We start from the raw sequence: 17,126 nt of genomic DNA on the forward strand, positions 1-17,126 counted from the left end.
TGTCTTGTCCAGCCCTTCACTTCCAGGCGACCTTAGACTCCTTCCCTCTCCCTGATCCCCAGAGGCCTGTTCCCTCTCCAGATTGCGGTGTAAATGTGATATTTGCATATGCAAATGAGTGCCCCTAGACTCTTGGCCATTCTTTACTCTGAGGTCAAGCCCAAGATCTCCCGAATGCTGGGAAGCACTTCCTACTGAGCAACAGCCTGGCCTTGTGTGTCTGAGTTGTACAGGTCAACATGTATGTACATGTATGTATGGAGGCTAGAGGTCAACAGGTCAACATGTATATACATGTACATATGGAGGCTAGAGGTCAACAGGTTAACATGTATGTTCATGTATGTAGGAGGCTAGAGGTCAACAGGTTAACATGTATGTTCATGTATGTAGGAGGCTAGTGGACAGCTCTGCGTGTCATTCCTCAGTCACCATCCACCTGTCCCTTGAGACAGGGTCTCTTACTGGCAGGGAGTCCACGTAGTAGGCTGACCTGGCTGTTCCCCGAGCTGCTGTTACCAGTGCACACCTGGACTCCTGAACTTTTTTTGTTTTGCCTTATATTATTTTTTGGGAAAAATAAACCATATTTGTTTGACCTGCTCCAGGAGATCATTCCTGGCCAGTGGTGTTCAGAGAAAGGTTGTCATTCAAGTACTCATTCAAAATGGTGAAAAGATTCTGGGAACATTCCCTGGTGTCCTTTGGGGACAGCTATCAGTGTCCATCGACACTTCTGTGGTCCTTGGCCTGCACTCTGCCTTGCAGGCCCTTTGCTGTGGTGATGGCACCTCCGGAGGGTGCCGTGGAAGGGGCCCTGTGGTCCCACTAACACGCTCCCGCCCTTTGCCTCCTCGCTGTGTGTACACAGAGCTCCCCTGCCTGGCTAAGCATCTGCTCCGATTCTCTAGGAGCTGAGCATCTGGTCATCTGGCCCTCAGTGGAGGGACTTTTGGCTTTGCTCTACCTGTGGGCCACTGCTTGAGCCGCCCAGCCCACCATGCCCTCACCCCTCATGCCCTCACTCCCTCATGCCCTCACCCTCTTCTCCACGGCCTCCTCAGCCATGTCCTCTTCTCTCTTTTCAGTGGATGAAAGACATGTGGCGCTCGGATCCCTGCTACGCAGACTATGGAGTGGATGGGACCTCCTGCTCCTTTTTTATTTACCTCAGTGAGGTGAGTCTTTCCGAAGACATGCAGCTCTGCACTGGGGCTCTTTTGTCACTGGGCCTGGAGTTGGGAAAGCTGAGAAAGATAAGAAGGACCTGTGATTGCCTTTAGTATCCTCCCAACCCCCTCATGAACATCTTTGTTCTCTTAAAGGAAGAACAGCCTGGATTAGCTGTTGGCTTTGTTTGCTTCAGCTTTCCTATTTCAGTAAAATACACAGAATGTAAGGATTTCAAACAATCGGCATCGCTGTTTATTTTGTTCTCCTTTGTCCTTTTTTTTTTAATTTATTTAGTTTGTCTGTGCCATGGCACACAAGTTGGGGACAAAGGACAACTTACGGGGTTCTCTCCTTCCCCATGTGCGTCCTAAGGATGGGACTCAGTCATTAGGCTCGGTGGCCAGCAACACTACCCCAAGCCGTCTCACCAGCCTGGCCTTTGGGCACAATCATCGGGCATCTTCAGATTCCCCAAGTAGTGGACCCAGACTGAGAAAGCAGACCCTCAAACCCAGAGCCCAGATAAACTCTTCCTCCAATAAGTTGTTTTTGCAAGGTATTTTGTTACAAAGAAAAGTAGTTAATATACTTACCTTCTTCATTCTATCAAAGTTACAGCCCTCCTGTCCCTCAGCACTGGCCTTTGCTCCCAAGGCTACGCAGATGCTGGCGTGTGGGCCTACCACCGGGGCACGCTACAGACCTTTTCAACAACCCCCAGACATCAGGGGAGTCCCAGCGCTAATGACGCTAAGATGCCTTCTAGAAACTAGAAGCACAGTCTAGCCGGGCTGTTCCTTGTGAGTTCTGTGACAGTGGTTTTTCTGCATTTGTTTGAACCTGTTTCTGATTCCTGGCTTTGCAGCCTTTTTCTTTCCTCCTGCAAGGAGAGTGAAGCTGTGAGTAACCTTTGCCCCAGTGAGAGCTCAGTCAGAAGCACCTCTTCTGCCCCAAGGGGAAGACTCTTCAGGTTCATTTTGAAAAGTTACCTTTGCAAATCCCCTTCCTGGGATGGAAGAAGCCGGAGTTCAGACGTGGGCCATGATTGACAAGCAGGGCTCGTTTCTGGTTTGTACGCTGGGGAGGGTTGAGGACATGAAAGATGTCAGAATCTACTTGGGTTTCCCAGCCTCTTCTCTAGCTCCTGGGGGGAAGTAGTGAACTAAAAGGAATGAGTGGCTCGAGATAGGTTTCTTCCCTTTCAAACTGCTACCCTAAGGGCACTCCCAGTGGAGGAAGGATAAATCCCTAAGAGGAAAGTAGCATCTGGGGACAAGATTCCAAGGGGCAAGCCGCCACACTGGTCTGTATAGAGACCTTGGTCTCATAGGCCTGTACTTACTCTTTTCCTGAAGTGTGTGCAGGCTTCAGTAGCCTAAAACATAAGATTGGTCTCTTTCTTCCTTTCTAGCCGATTCAGTTGGGTGAGCACATCCGACCTCTGGTAGTCACTGTCTTGTCAGCAGAGGCTGAGAGCTCATTTTCTTGTCACTCTGCCAGGCATTCTTTCTCTTAAGAGTTTAATGGGAAGAAGAAGAGAGAGAGTCAGACGGGAGAGGAAGAGAGGAGGGCTGTAAGTAGCCACCAAGCAGAAGATACAGCTCCTCTCCAGGGACGGCTGGGAGCCTTGGGGTAGTTAACGCTGATGGTCAGCTGGACCGGCTCTAGGGTCGCCTAGGAGAGGAGCCTCTGGATTAGTCTGTGGGGAGGTTTGTTGGATGGACTAAGGAGGGAAGAGCTAACTTAGATGTGGTCCCGAGGGCTCAGGTAACAGAAGAAAGCAAACTGGGCACCATCGTTCATGTCTGTCTGCTTCCTGGCTGTTGGTGCCATGTCACCATCTGCCGCTGTGCATGCTCCACCGTGGTGGACTGTGTCCCCAGATGTTCAGCCGAAAGCAACCCTTCCTCCCTTGAAGTTGCTTTTGTCAGTGAGCAAAGCAAGGGATGTGGACCCTTTGTCACAATCAGCCTCTAGAAATGACTCTCTCTCACTAGGGCCTGTTCTATTGTTCCATGTGCCTCATGACAGCCGCAGGAGGGATGGCCATTCCCGAAAGGTCACTACCCAGGAACATCAATCACACTAGCTCTTCAGCCACTCCTTAATCTCTGTGACACAGCCTAAGCTCGTCCTTGCATTTGGACTTTTGTTTGTGTTTCAAGACCTCTACTCACCATCAGGGTGGAGTGGGGATGCCCAGGTTTACATCGAATGTCCTTAGAGAGGCCCTCGCAGGCAGAAGACACTCAGTAATGCCTGTGTGTAACAAACACACTTGTTCTTGACTGCTGGTCTCCCAGTGGAATGCTGGTTTGCATTTGTGTTGAGTTGGTACACAGAGCCAGTGTGAGTAATTAATTGAGGCAGTTCTCAAAGCCAGATTCTTAACCTTGTGGCAGTATTAAAATCCAGGACAAGGGTCTGGAGAGATGGCTTAGTGGTTACAATTGCTTGTTGCCCTTGGAGAGGACTTGAGTTTGGTTGCCAGCACCCATAATAGTAGCCTTTAACTCTAGCATCAGGGCATCCCAAAACTTCTGTCCTCTGTGGGTACCTGTATGAAGATCTCTCTCTCTCTCTCTCTCTCTCTCTCTCTCTCTCTCTCTCACACACACACACACACACACACATACACACACACACACAAAAGGAAAAAATAAAATGGGGGGAGGCAATGCAGCTATGTGAGCCTGTTTGTTAGTCTAGATTTTTTTTTCATCCTTTCTGGTTGTCTTATAACTTTCCTATTTTGTTGAACTCTGAGACCCGTTACTTCGATATCACACACCAGGTTTCTCTTGCAGTTGGCAAAATGAGAAAAGCATCTTTGTTTGACTTGTTCTGTAAACTCAATCAACACATATGTGGGCGACGTCGATCGCTTTTCCAGCCTTTATTGAAAGAGTTGAACTCATTTCTCGGTTTGGTATTAGAACAGAGGCAGATACCAAGAAGACCTAAAGTAAATGTCACTTGGCATGGATGGAAATTTTTAGGTTCAGGAAGTACCTCTCTTCCTTTATTCCCCTCCACCATCATCTTAGCACGCCCTCTTGAGCTGAGTGATGGAACTGCAGCCTTCGCTCTAACCAGCTTGCTCCTCTGGAGCCCCTGACAGTTTACTGTGCTTATACATATGATACGTTTACATACTAATCCCAAGTCCCCCCACCCAGCTTCGGTCCACACACCCCCACACACAACCCTTGCACCTTCATGTCCTCTCCTTTTGCTTTGTTTAGTAACCCACCGAGTCTAGTTAGTGCTGTCTGCTGAGTGCTGAATGACTTGACTTTGGGCGGTACTTGTCCAGGGAACCATAGCTGCGGTGAGCTCCTGAGGGCAGCAGCCATGTCACAGCTCTCCTCCCCGTCCACTGGCTCCTTCCTGGTCTCCCTCGATGTCCCCTGAGCCTAATGAGGGAGGGAGGGCTTCCTACAGATGTCCAATTAGGGCGAACATCCATAGCCACCACTCCCGCATTGCTACACACCCAGAAAAAGGCACTTCTCTGACCAAATCTGAGACGTAGTAGAAATGTAATTATTTAGAAGGCAGTGTGATATGTCCATTTCTCAAGATAATAGCGGTAGTTGTCTCCCAACCTATGACCCCCTGGGTCTTTAACCACCTAGTAATCTACAAATCCTTTTTAAATCCATCCCCAAAAGTGCAGCCTTCTCTATGTGCTCCTGTAGCTACTCTCTGCTGCTTGTTATCTGACGGACACGGCGCTGGTGACAACCATGCCTCAACAACAGTCCAGGATTCCCCTCTTTAGGGATGGGCTTGTGAGAAAGCCAGAACATTCCTGGAGTCGTTAGGGTCAAGCCTGGGCCCTGGCAGTCCTGGTAAGCTAGGCTTGGTCTCCTGTCTCCAGTATGCTTCTTAGGGACAAGTAGTAGTGAAAGCAGAGGAAGATTATCCAAAGTGGCCATATTAGAGAGAGGAACAAATAAAGAGGTCCAATGATACCCCATAAGTCCATCTTCAGGGTCCTGACGGGAGGTTTAAACAGATGGCAAGAGAGATACACAGCTAAGCAGTTCTGGGCAAAGTGTGGCCCTGCCCATCACCGTTTTCTCAGCTCTGGTCTCTCCTGCAAAATGGTCTTACAAGAACTCTGTGAAATCTCTTTTCAAGAAATAAATCCCTCCCCTCCCCACTGCTGGCACCAGGCTCCAGCCTTCCCTTCTAGCTTGAGACTTACTGAGGGAAACTGCAGCTTCTTGGGATCCATTGTCTCTGTATCAGGTACTGGAGAGTCACGCATAAGTTTGTCTTTGTAGGCTCTTTTGTCCCCTCCCAGACAGTTATATAAGAAGACTGAAACATAACTTAATGTGGATGTTATAGATGCCCAGCCACACTGAAACTGCTGGCCACAACCAAAAGAGATAGACAGCCAGGCCATAGTGAGTTAGGCTGCATTGCACGAGTTAGGTGGGTCTCCTGGCTTCAGAATTCCACACGCATTACTCCTTGCAGTCCCTCATTGTGAAGGAATGAGAACTCAGCCAAGTAGCCACTGGTTCTGTTCTTTCTATGCTGAAATCCACTCATGTTGGACATACAACCCTAATTAGCTGATTGCTTATTTCCCAACACTCCATAATTTTGATGCCTACCATCCAAGCAGATGGAATCGCACCAGGCTTCTGTGAGGTCATAGCTGATGAAGGCCAGGTGTCGCTCACTCTGCTAATTCTCTGTGAATGAGGCAGCTCATCATGCAGCCGCGGATTTCAACATCAGGCAGGTCACTTTATAGACCAGTTTCTTTGAGCTGTGTAACTCTCCCCATTATAGAGACAAGATCATATACAGTAATTACTGCAACTGTCCTTGTTTGGGGTGTATTAATTCAGTTCAGCCATCTGCACTTTTTGTTGCTAGTAGCTTTTATAAAACTTGGAACAAGTTTCTTCGCCCCCATCAACGGTACATTGATGGATGATGTTCATGTATTTGACACCTACACAGCTTTTTCTTCTTATATCATTGTTCCAAATCTAGAAAGCAACTCATTTTTCTAGATCTCTTGACTCATTGGTTCTAGGGTCTCTCTGTCTCTCTGTCTGTCTCTGTCTCTCTGTCTCTCTCTCTCTCTCTCTCTCTCTCTCTCTCTCTCTGTGTGTGTGTGTGTGCGCATGCGCATGCAGAGGCAGAAGTCAACGTAGGATGTAGTTCTTCAGGTTCTGTGCACTTTGTGGTTGCTTGTTTGCTTTTGATTTCCCCATTTGTACGTATAGTCACATGTATATTAGCACACATGTATGGATTTGTATGTGGAGACCCAAAGTTGATGTCAGGTATCCTCTTCAATCTCTCTGTTTTTTGAGGCAGGATCTGTCACTGAACCCTGAAGCTGCTGATTCCAGCTAGTCTGCCCACCTAGTTTGCCCTGAAGATCTCCTGTCTCTGCCTCCCAAGTATTGAGATTGCAGGTGACTGCTGTGCCTGCCTGGCTTTTATGAGGCCAGGAGGTTTAAACTGATCATATAAGCCTTTTATTCACTGAGCCCTCCAAACATACGCCTTGTTTTCCTGAGACATAATCCCTCACTGGCCTGGCGTTCACCAAGCAGTCTAGGCTGACCAGCCAGTGCGGCCTGCCTCTCCATCTCCCCAGCACTGGGACTGCAAATGCACACCAGTGTGCCCAGCTTTTTAACATGAGCTCTGGGGACTAGAAGTCAGGGCCTCATGCTTGAGTGGAAAGCATTCTACCAGCCGAGCCATCTCAGCCTTGTGTTGATACTAGTTTCTGAAGCATTTCTGTAGCTATTGTGAGTATATTTAGTTTGAGAGAATCGAATTGCCCAGTGATTTATTGCTAGATCTTAAGATGTTTACAAACTACTACTCCAAATGCCAGTTTGGACAGGTGTGGGGTGGAGGTGGGAAGGAGAGGGAGGGTGGGAGGGAGGGAGGGAGGGAGGGAAGGAGGGAGAAAGAGAGAGAGAGAGAGAGACCTTCCTAATGGAACAAAAGAAGCAATTTCATGCCTTACCCATCAATCTGTTCCTTCTCTTCATGAACAATGGACATAAAGGTGTCTGCCTTTCTCTTTTCCCTTGGCAATATGTAAAACCAATATTGGTTGAGCGTGCTATTAACCTTGAGTTTAAATTCAGCGTACTTAATCCCTTGATTACTGCCAAGATTAATGCCCAACAGGAAAGGTTGGAAGCTTAAATGCCTGTGAATGCAAGCATGAAATGAAATCCTAATAACCAGCACAATGATCTGGATTTATAGCCTGTGTGGGCTGCAAAAGATAACTTGGAAATGGTGTTACAGAGACTAATCTGTCAAAGTGGGCAGCCTTGGAGAATTGACTGTTCAGGCTGCAGGAGGGAAACATCACAAGAGCAGAGCTGACACGTGGGTACAGGTCAGGATGTGCTTCTGAGATACCTCGAGGCTGTTGCCCGAGCAGACCAAAATGTGTCTTGAACATGTTCAACTGCGTGAAGTCGGAAATTCTCTCTCCACAAGATAAGATTTCCTGGCAGCCGAGGCAGTTGGCTGAGATTTATGGTTGAATTCTTCCCATTTTTTGCACCCAGACTTTATCTCTATCTCTTCATCTGCGTGTATTCATTGCTCTCGCTGCCTGAGTGTTAAGATGCCCTTTGCAAAAAGGATTTTTCAAACCACCCCGACTTGGAAGAGCTGTATTTAGCTGGCTGATGTCTCTGCTCCTTTGCCGCCACTTCCCTCCCAGAATTAGTCTTAAGGACATTTATTGGTTGTTTTAGATGCTATGGCATTTGTAATGAACTTCTTCTGGCCTCCACCTTGCAAAACTTGGGGAAAGAATAAGAGTTGCCAAACCCCACACTATTGCATCTATACTCTCTCTTTGGAATACACGTGGTTGGTGGGGCTCCATCCAGTACAGTCAACTCCTCTCTGTTCTTCATACACATCTGTGTTTAATCTATGTATACATGTACAGGCACTAGGGAATGTGTGTGCATATGTCTGTGTCTATGTGTATGTACGTGTATGTGTGTGTGTACGTGTGTGTGTGTGTGTGTGTGTGTGTGTGTGTGTGTGTGTGTGAGAGAGAGAGAGAGAGAGAGAGAATGTCCTACAGAGTAGTATGTATGGTGGCCAGAGGACAGCTTCAGGTGACTGTCCTGCACTTCGAACCTGATACAGAGTCACTTACCTTTCTGCTGTATAGAACAAAGTTCATTGGTCCTCAGACTGCAAATTTTCTGGTCTCTGTCTCCCATCTTGCCATGGAAGTCTGGGATTATAGATATCCAACCTTCACACTTGTTCTTTACCCACTGAGCCATCTTCCAACTGAATTTTACATACCTTCAGTGTTTTCTCATAGTTTCTGGCATGTCTTCAAAATACATTTGATAGGTTTGTTTGTTTATTTGTTTTGTTTTTTGTTGTTCTTTGTTTGTTGTTGTATGTTTGTTGTTTGTTTGTTTGTTTTATTTTATTTTTTGAGAAGGCTCTTATATGGCCAGGCTAGCTTCAATTTCAATTTCTTCATATAAATGAGGATAGCCTGGAACTTCCCAAGTGCTAGGATTTCAAATGTGTCATACCATATCCATTCCTGTGGCTTTTGATGATTCTTCCTGTGACACTGTATCCTGGTCCTCTGTTGTGTTTCCTGTTGGTTGTTTGTCCAGAGTCTGATCAGAGTAAGGCTGTGCAGTAGAACTCAAGGCTTCGTGAATCCTAGGCAAGCACCCTAACTGAGCCCCAGCTCCCCTTGCAATTCCTCTGTCCCGATGATGAGTTGCCATGCTAATACTGAGTCACCAGCCAGGCTGTTCCTACCTGGTTTGGGTGCCAGTGAGTTCAACAAGACTTCTCACGTGGAGACCTGAGGGACAGTATGGAAACAAAACCAAAAACTGCTAGCTTGGCTTACTATCAGTGTGTCCTGCGCTGGCTGGCTCTTGGTGATTCTCCCTGTGTCACTGTATCCTGGTCCTCTGTTGTGTTTCCTATTGGTTGTTTGTCCTGAGTCTGATCAGAGTAAGGCTATGGGTCTCTAGCATCATGGATGGTGTTTCACACTTTTTCTGGGAGGCCTCTACACTAGGTGGTAGATTCCCTAATTCCCTCCTTCCCTCCCCTCTCTCCTTCAGACTGCTTTTTCTCTTCCCACCCTCCTCCTTTCCCTTCCTCCATGAGCTGGGACCTCAGGCATGCTGGGACAGTACCCCTGTGCCTAGGTGTGCTTCTTCATCCACTGATGTTAGGTCTGAAAGCCATAACAAATGTCTGAGGTATCATTAACGCTGGCTGACAGGCTCTCCCTGCAGCCCTCAGTCCCTAACTAGTAGCAGGATCCTTCAGGTGGGCATACTCTGTCCCCCTCCCCTAAACAGTCTAGACTTCCCCTCCCCCCAGCTGCTCTTCCCTTTGTAACCCAGCCATTTCGGCTACTCTGGTCCTTTTACCTTTTTTTTCCCTTTTGCCTTTTTGGCCTCTGAGCCTCTTGGTCTCCTAACTTTCCCCTCTCTCTGCACAGGGCATTGGTCATGTCCACTCTGGACTCTCCAAGATGCCTTTGCCTCTGGCAATACTCTTTTTCATTTCTACAATAAACCCTCTTCAACATACCTAGGAGCAGTAATACCCTCCTCTTTGTTTCTGTAATCCCCAGGGAATGTCCATTGAGGTTTCGTGTCCATTGAGGTGACAATGCTTTCATTTCCTATCCAGTCACCCAAAGTGTTCCTGTAGAAAGCCTGTAAATATTTTATTGCATTTGTTTATTATTTAATTATATGTGGGAGCATGGGCATAATATGGCATACATGTGTGGTCAGGGGTCAGCCTCAGGGGTCAGTTCTCTGCTTTCAACTCAGTATTGAAATTTCCTCTTGATGGATTTTTCCTGTGACTAATATGAAATGTCCTTCTTTGTCTCTTTTGATTGATTTTAGTTTGAAGTCTATTTTGTTAGATATTAGGATAGCTATAGCAGCTTATTTCTTAGGTCCATTTGATTAGAAATTTTTTTTTTTTTTTTTTTGCCAACCATTTACTCTGAGGCGATGTCTGACTTTGAGGTTGAGGTGTGTTTCTTGTATGCAGCAGAAGGATGGATTCTGTTTTTGTATCCGTTCTGTTAGCCTGTGTCTTTTTATAGGTGAGTTGAGTCCGTTTATATTAAGGGATATTAATGGCCAATGATTGCTATCTCCTTTTAATTTAGTTTTCATTTTTGGTGATGTTAATTTGTGTGTTTTTCCCTTCTTTGGGATTTGCTGCTATGAGATCATCATTTGTCTGTGTTTTTGTTGATGTTGCCAATTTTCTTGGGTTGGAGTTTTCTTTGTAGTACTTTGTGTAGGGCTGGGTTTGTAACTAGGTATTGGTTAAATCTTGTTTTGTCATGGAATATCTTGCTTTGTACTTCTATGGTGATTGAAAGTTTTGCTGGGTATAGTAGTCAGGGCTGGCATCTGTGGTCTCTTAATTATGCATTATGCTTGACCACAACCCTCTGGCTTTCATTGTCTTCAATGAGAAGTCAGGTATAATTCTGATAGTGCTGCCTTTATATGTTACTTGGCCTCTTCCTTTGCAGCTATTAAAACTTTTTCTTCATTCTGTATGTTTAGTGTTTTGATTATTATGTGGCTCGGGAACTTTTTTTTTTTATACTGTCTATTTGGTGTTCTGTAAGCTTCTTGTATCTTCATAGGAATATCTTTCTTTAGGTGGGAAAGTTTTCTTCTATTATTTTGTTAAATATATTTTCTGTGCTTTTGAGTTGAACAACTTCTCCTTCTATACCTACTATTCGTAGGTTTGGTCTTTTTATGGTATCCCATATTTCTTTCTGTTATTATTAATGTTTTCTTTGATGGATGAGTCTATTTCCTCTATTGTATCTTCAGCAATTATCTCTTCCATCTTTTGTATTCTGCTGTTTTGCTTGTGTTCGTGGTTCCTGATTGTTTTCTCATGATTTCTGTTCCTATAATTACTCAGCTTTTTTCTTTATTGTCTCTATTTCAGTTTTCAAGTCTTGAATAGTTTATTTCATATGTTTGATTGCTTTTTCTTGGTTTTCTTTAAGGGATTTTCTGATGCCTTCCAATTTTTGGTTTGTGTTTTCCTCCATTTCTTTGAGGGGATTTCTCATTTTTTCTTTAAGAGTTTCAAACATTCTCCTGAAGTTATTTTTTAAGTCATTTTCTTCTGCTTCATTTATATTTGGTTGTTCAAGTCTTGCTGTTGTAGGGTCTCTAGATTTTACTGGTGCTGTGTTGCTCTTTGTGGTGCTACGTGTATTCTTACCTTATCTACTCATCTTTTCCTCTAATTGGTGTGGTTGGGGTTATCTGTGATTCTGGTGATTAATCTTCTAGGTACCAGTGAATCCAAGGCTCAGATGGTTTTTCCTCATGGTACACTCAGTGCCAGGGTTCTAGTTACCCCATTGGTCACTCTGTGATCATGAAGATTGCCCAGCATTCCCAGGCTTTGCTCTGCTCCTGTGGAGTTTGCTGTCTCAGGCTTGCTCTGGCCAAGGTTGTTGGCTCAAACCTGTTTCTGTAATTGTCCCTGGTCTGGATCCACTCCTGCAGAGGTCCCTGCTTTGGGGTTGGTCCTGCAAAGGTCTCTGGCTCAGGCCTACTTCCTCAGAGGTCCCAGACTCATGCCTGGACCCACAGAGATCTCTGGTTCCTGCCTACTCTCTCAGAGGTCCCAGATTCATGCCCAGACCCACAGATGTCCGGGCTTAGGCCTAGTTCCTCAGAGGTCCTGGTTCAGGTCTATTCCCTCAAAGGTCCCAGAATCATACCTGGACCCGCAGTGGTTTCTGGCTCTTGCCCACTCACTCAGCGGTTTCTCCCCTGTATCTACTCCTGTGGAGTTCGCTGTCTCTGGTCTGCTCAGGCCCAGGTCGCTGGCTCAGTCCTGCCTCCATAAATGTCCCTGGTCTGGATCCACTCCCACTCCCATGGAACTTGCTTTCTCAGGCCTGCTATGGCCTAGGTAGCTGCTAGCTCTGCTACTCAACCTTTAAGCTGCCTCAGAGAGATATGTGGGCTTTAGTTGGTCTTCCTTCTGGAAAAAAAAAAAAAAAGCTGTTTCCATTGAGTGCTTCTCTAAGGGGTTTTCTTACTCCCACTTCCTCATTCAATTGCCGATTCTGCAGTTGCTTTTCTTAGACATCAAGAATTCTGTCCTGTCACTCACTGATTCTGTTTTCCTTCCTGTTCAGCATATTCTTTGTAGTCCATTGCCTTCACAACTCTTGACAGTTCTTTCCCCGTATATACATACACACATATATATATACATACACACACATACATACACATATATGTATACATATATATACACATACATATATACACATACATATATACACATGTATGTATACACATACATATATATGTATACACACATACATACAGATATATGTATGCACACATACATATATGTATACACATACACACATATGTGTGTGTATATATATTTTTTCTACTAGAAATACCCTAGCTCATTAATCTACCTTTTGAGCCTAAAGATGGGTCAACCGATATAGGTGGGTATAACTTGACAATCAATCTGGTTTATACCTCTCTAAATAATTCTAATATTGACCCTTATATGAGCAACAAAACTCAATCACCTCTTTTTTTTAGTTACTAACTCAACAATGCTATTTCAGATCTTTTCCGTTCTTCCCTTCTAAACAGTGACCTGACTGTGAAGCTGTCTAAAGGCACTCCGGGATCTTTCCACAAGACCAGCTCATTTATTTCCCCTTCCTTTATAACAGCCAAGATTTTTTGTGTTTTCTATATATCATGTGTGTCAAAAATTCCTTATTTGAACAAATATCTACATTGCTCCTACTGTGTTCCTAGAATAGTCCAAGGGATCATATTGCTACCAAGACTTCATTGTCAGAATTTTATATATAATAATTCATTTCATTCTCATATTAGCATTATTAGGTCATTATTATTATTACTATTATTACTATTAATCTCCCCGAAATGTATATGGTTAGGTTAACTAACCAAAATCATCATATGAGCCACCCTCTCAAAAGTATATGCTCTTTTTAGGCCATATTTTGATTCTTTTTCAAATTACCTATGCTGGGAGTTGGGTATGTGAGCACACACAGTGTCTGTGGAGCTGAGAAGAAGGCAATAGATGTCCTGGGGCTGGAGTTTTCGGGAAGAGTAAGTCATCCGATAAGGGTGACTGCAGTTGAACTTGGACCCTACTCAAATCAGTTCACGTTCTTAACTGCCCTGCCGTCTCTCCATGTGCTCTTGGCCTGTTTTTACCATGGCTTGTGTAGCATTTTTATTAGACATAGTGTATTGGGTTAGGAAAAAGCATTACACTGAGAGCTAAGATAGAGGGGTTTCATAGGTCCCCCAAACTCTTGCATCTAGAAAGAAGGAAAGCTGGAACTTGAATCAAGTCTCCAGAGTTTTGCTTTCATCTCCGCATTGCCTGTTGCTCCATACAAGGTTCATCCTCTCTGCCTGCTCTGCACCCTGATCCACCCTGCATTCCCAAGAACCTCTGGGAACAATAGGCACAAGGTTTCCCATCTCCAAAAGGAAGCCCGTTTCTTCTGGCTTACTTTTCATAGCCTCTGTGGGAGTCTGTGATTAGAGCTCTTGTTTAGTTTTCTTCCCCAAGACTTAGTGCAGTGACTGGCGTGCAGCAGATACATAATTATTATGGTGTGGACAGATGAGTATGAGTGACCTTAGGGAAAGGGGTAAACTGGAGACTGGCCACATGATTCAAGTTAGCTCATCTCAGAAGTTATTAAATATTTAACATGAATTTATTTAAAAAATTTTAAAACTAATTTCTATTTTGAAAAAGATAGTACAAAGTCAGAATTCACTCCATCTCCTTCCTGTAAAACAACACAAAGTATCACGGAACGTAAGAAATAAATTCATATTATGTTCTGAACAATTGTAGTGATAGCTAAGTTCAGAGGAAACAGAAATTCAGAAAAAAAAAAAGTTTCAGGATAGGCACCCAAGCTACAGAGAAACCTTGTCTCAAAACAAAACAACAACAATAACAAAAAAAAAAAACATAGTAGAATGAATGAGCAGTTATAATAGAATTATTCTCATGGTCATTTAAGATGATATTGAGCCAAAGTCATATGCTAAGCAGTAAAGACCGGTAGTGTCTGTAAGGAGTCTTTTTCTGTCCCACCAGCCAGCTCGCAAATAATGACATACAGACTTCCTATTAATTATGAAAGCTCAGCCTATAATTTAGGCTTATTCTTAATTAGCTCTTATCACTTAAATTAACCCATTTATATTAATCTACGTTCTATCACGTGGTATTACCTCTTCCATCTTGCTCCTCCTGTTTCCTCTTTGTGTGTCCTGGGTCTCTTGAGCCTTAGTTCCTCCTTTTCCTTTCTCTCCCTGGAAATCCTATTCCCCCCATCTTGCCCAGCTATTGGCTGTTCAGAATTTTATTACACCAATCACAGCAATACATCTTCACACAGTGCACAGATATCCCACAGCAGGTGTCCCTGGTCTCCAGGATCTGACTGCCTCCCAACTTTGAATAGCACCGGCTGTAGACATGGACTCAGGCTGAATGAAGCCAATTCTTAGGAGGGCCTGTGTCTGTTTTACTCGTATGCTCATCTGCAGAGGAATTCATTTGCTATCTCTCCTGTGTGATGAGAAGCGACTCTTCTTAGCTAATGGCAATTTAAATTTAAATTTGAATTTAAACCTGAGATGGGTTTTAAAACTCTGTGTCATGCTGGGGGTGGGTGGGTGGCACACTCTTTAATCCCAGCACTCCAGAGGCAGACCCAGGTGGATCTCTGAGTTCAAGGCCAGCCTAGTCTACAGTGTGAGTTTCAGGACAGCCAGGGAAACCCTGTCTTGAAAAACAAACAAACTAAAACCTCTGTGTCACTAGCTCCTTAGACTCTGTTGGTTCTGAGGCATAAGGAAGCCTTTATGCGGCTTCTCCGTGTCCTATCCTGAGCAGGGCTCTGAAGAATCCCTCCAGCCCCTGGCTTGCTCCTACACACAGCCAGCTGCATTCACATTCTGTGTCTGGAGCGTTCCTGCCTGCCGCCGTAGAAGCAATCATGGCTCTCCAGACCACATCCTCACCATAGTTCCATCTGCAATGTTGCTTTAGTTAACTCACAATCTGTCGGCAGAGGCCTGCTTATGTTCAGTGGAAGTTTCTTTCTTTGTTTTTATTTTATTTTATTGTTTTGGTAAATTTTTTTGAGACAAGGTTTCTCTGTGTAGCTTTGGAGCCTGTTCTGGAACTAGCTCTGTAGACCAGGCTGACCTCAAACTCACAGACATCCTCCTGCCTCTGCCTCTCAAGTGCTGCTATTAAAGATGTGTGCCACCACCTCCCGGCTCAGTGGAAGTTTCTAGCAGCAAACAATTCACCAAATAACCTCTATTGTACTATCTTATTATATTGTCTACCCTTTATTTGTTACCATTGTTTGTTTCTTCTGTGTGTACCAGTTACTTTTCTCTGCTGCAACAAGCTATCTTACCAAAGCAAGCTAAGGCGAGTTTGGGCTCACACGCAGTTCAAGGGTACAGTCCACCAAGGTGGGAAACACCTGGTGGCAGGGGATAAATGATGTAATTATATTTTAATTTCAAAATTAAAAATGTATTGCATTTTAAAAAGTAAGGCCTATCAGAACAAAACACACAGTAGATGTAAGGCTGGGTCTTCTGTGTGGAATGCCTGGCACTCTGAATGCTAGAGGCAAGGAAGGATGATGTAAATGGATAACACATGTACACACACCACACACATACACACAACCATTATGATATGCAGGTTAACAAAAGGGAAAAGAATGAAAGACCCCAAGCCCCAAACACACAAAAAGACAAAGAGTCTTTTCTTAGGCATTCGGTTTGGGGGGAAATTTTGTTTGTTGTTTTATTTTGATTTTGAAACAAGGTCACATTGTGAGGCTTTGGCTGGCCTAGAACACACTATGTTGACCAAACTGGCCCAGAACTCAAGAGATCAAGCTGCCACCGCCCCCAGAGTGCGGGAGTGTGGGCTCCTGTACCTGGTAGTTGGTTTTGATCGTGTTTATCTCCTGGAAAAGGTGGCACAGGGTCCTGTGTGTCAGTAATCCACTAGAGCAAAACACTCTCCGTTAACAGGCAAAGATACCCAAACTGAGGCTCTTTCCAAAGAGAAGAGCATTGGCACACAGAGATCAGTCCCAAAAGCCTGCGTTTGTACCCCCTGGCATCTAGCGTTAGTGTTGACGGCAGGCTCCTTGCTTCCTCTTTTAACCCCCCCCCCCCTTGAGCTGTGTGTCTGTCTGCCAGCAGTTTCTCTTTCCTTACATACAATGACTCCTCCATACGTGGACCTTGGAAAGCAGCGTGACCCAGTTAGGCCTTGTAGGAACTGCTTTGATTTCCCAGCCTCCTGACAAAGCTGCAAAACCTATTTAGTTCAAAGAAGGCTAAATCGCCAGGAGGAATGTCAAAATTGTTTTATTTTATGTTTCATCTCTCAAGAAAAGTGATTTATAGAGCCCTCTCCACTGGGTATCTGTTAGTGTTCGGAAGTTCAGGCCCAGCAGGTCTTCCATGTCTCACTCTGCGGCATCTTCATTCTGCGGCCCGTGGCACTAGCTAAAAAGATTAGCTTGTGTCTAAAGCGTTTTGCCTGCAAATCGAACAAGATTAGAGAGTAGTGCGGCCGCCTTATCAATCGCTGGGTGTGTGCTACCGTGAATTCAGATGGTTTTCCATTTTGCGTGTGTGTACCTTTTTGCAGACGTGCGTGTGTTTGTTGTGTGTTGTGTTGGATGTCTTCTGGTGTTGCTCTCGCATTATTTTTTGAGACCACCTCTTAGTGATCCTGGAACGTGCTGATTCCACTAGAGCAGTGGTTCTCAACCTGTGGGT

General features: G+C 44.8%; 1 protein-coding gene and 1 non-coding gene across 4 annotated transcripts in view; both read left to right on the top strand.

Moving 5' to 3' along the window:
• Mgat5 (alpha-1,6-mannosylglycoprotein 6-beta-N-acetylglucosaminyltransferase) overlaps positions 1-17,126 on the top strand; it is a 298,102-nt gene that overhangs the window by 165,702 nt on the left and 115,274 nt on the right. For all 3 annotated transcript variants that reach the window (XM_041648193.1, XM_041648192.1, XM_041648194.1), the window contains exon 5: positions 1,089-1,178. In XM_041648193.1, the coding sequence (XP_041504127.1) occupies positions 1,089-1,178 (90 nt within the window). The remainder of the gene's footprint in view (positions 1-1,088; positions 1,179-17,126) is intronic.
• LOC121446674 lies at positions 8,938-9,046 on the top strand. The gene has a single exon (XR_005974105.1). It is a non-coding gene; the product is annotated as a small nucleolar RNA U6-53/MBII-28 (small nucleolar RNA).

Source organism: Microtus oregoni, unplaced genomic scaffold (genome assembly GCF_018167655.1).
Source record: "Microtus oregoni isolate MIOR12 unplaced genomic scaffold, Mior012 000003F_ref0000135, whole genome shotgun sequence".
NCBI classification, from domain to species: domain Eukaryota; kingdom Metazoa; phylum Chordata; class Mammalia; order Rodentia; family Cricetidae; genus Microtus; species Microtus oregoni.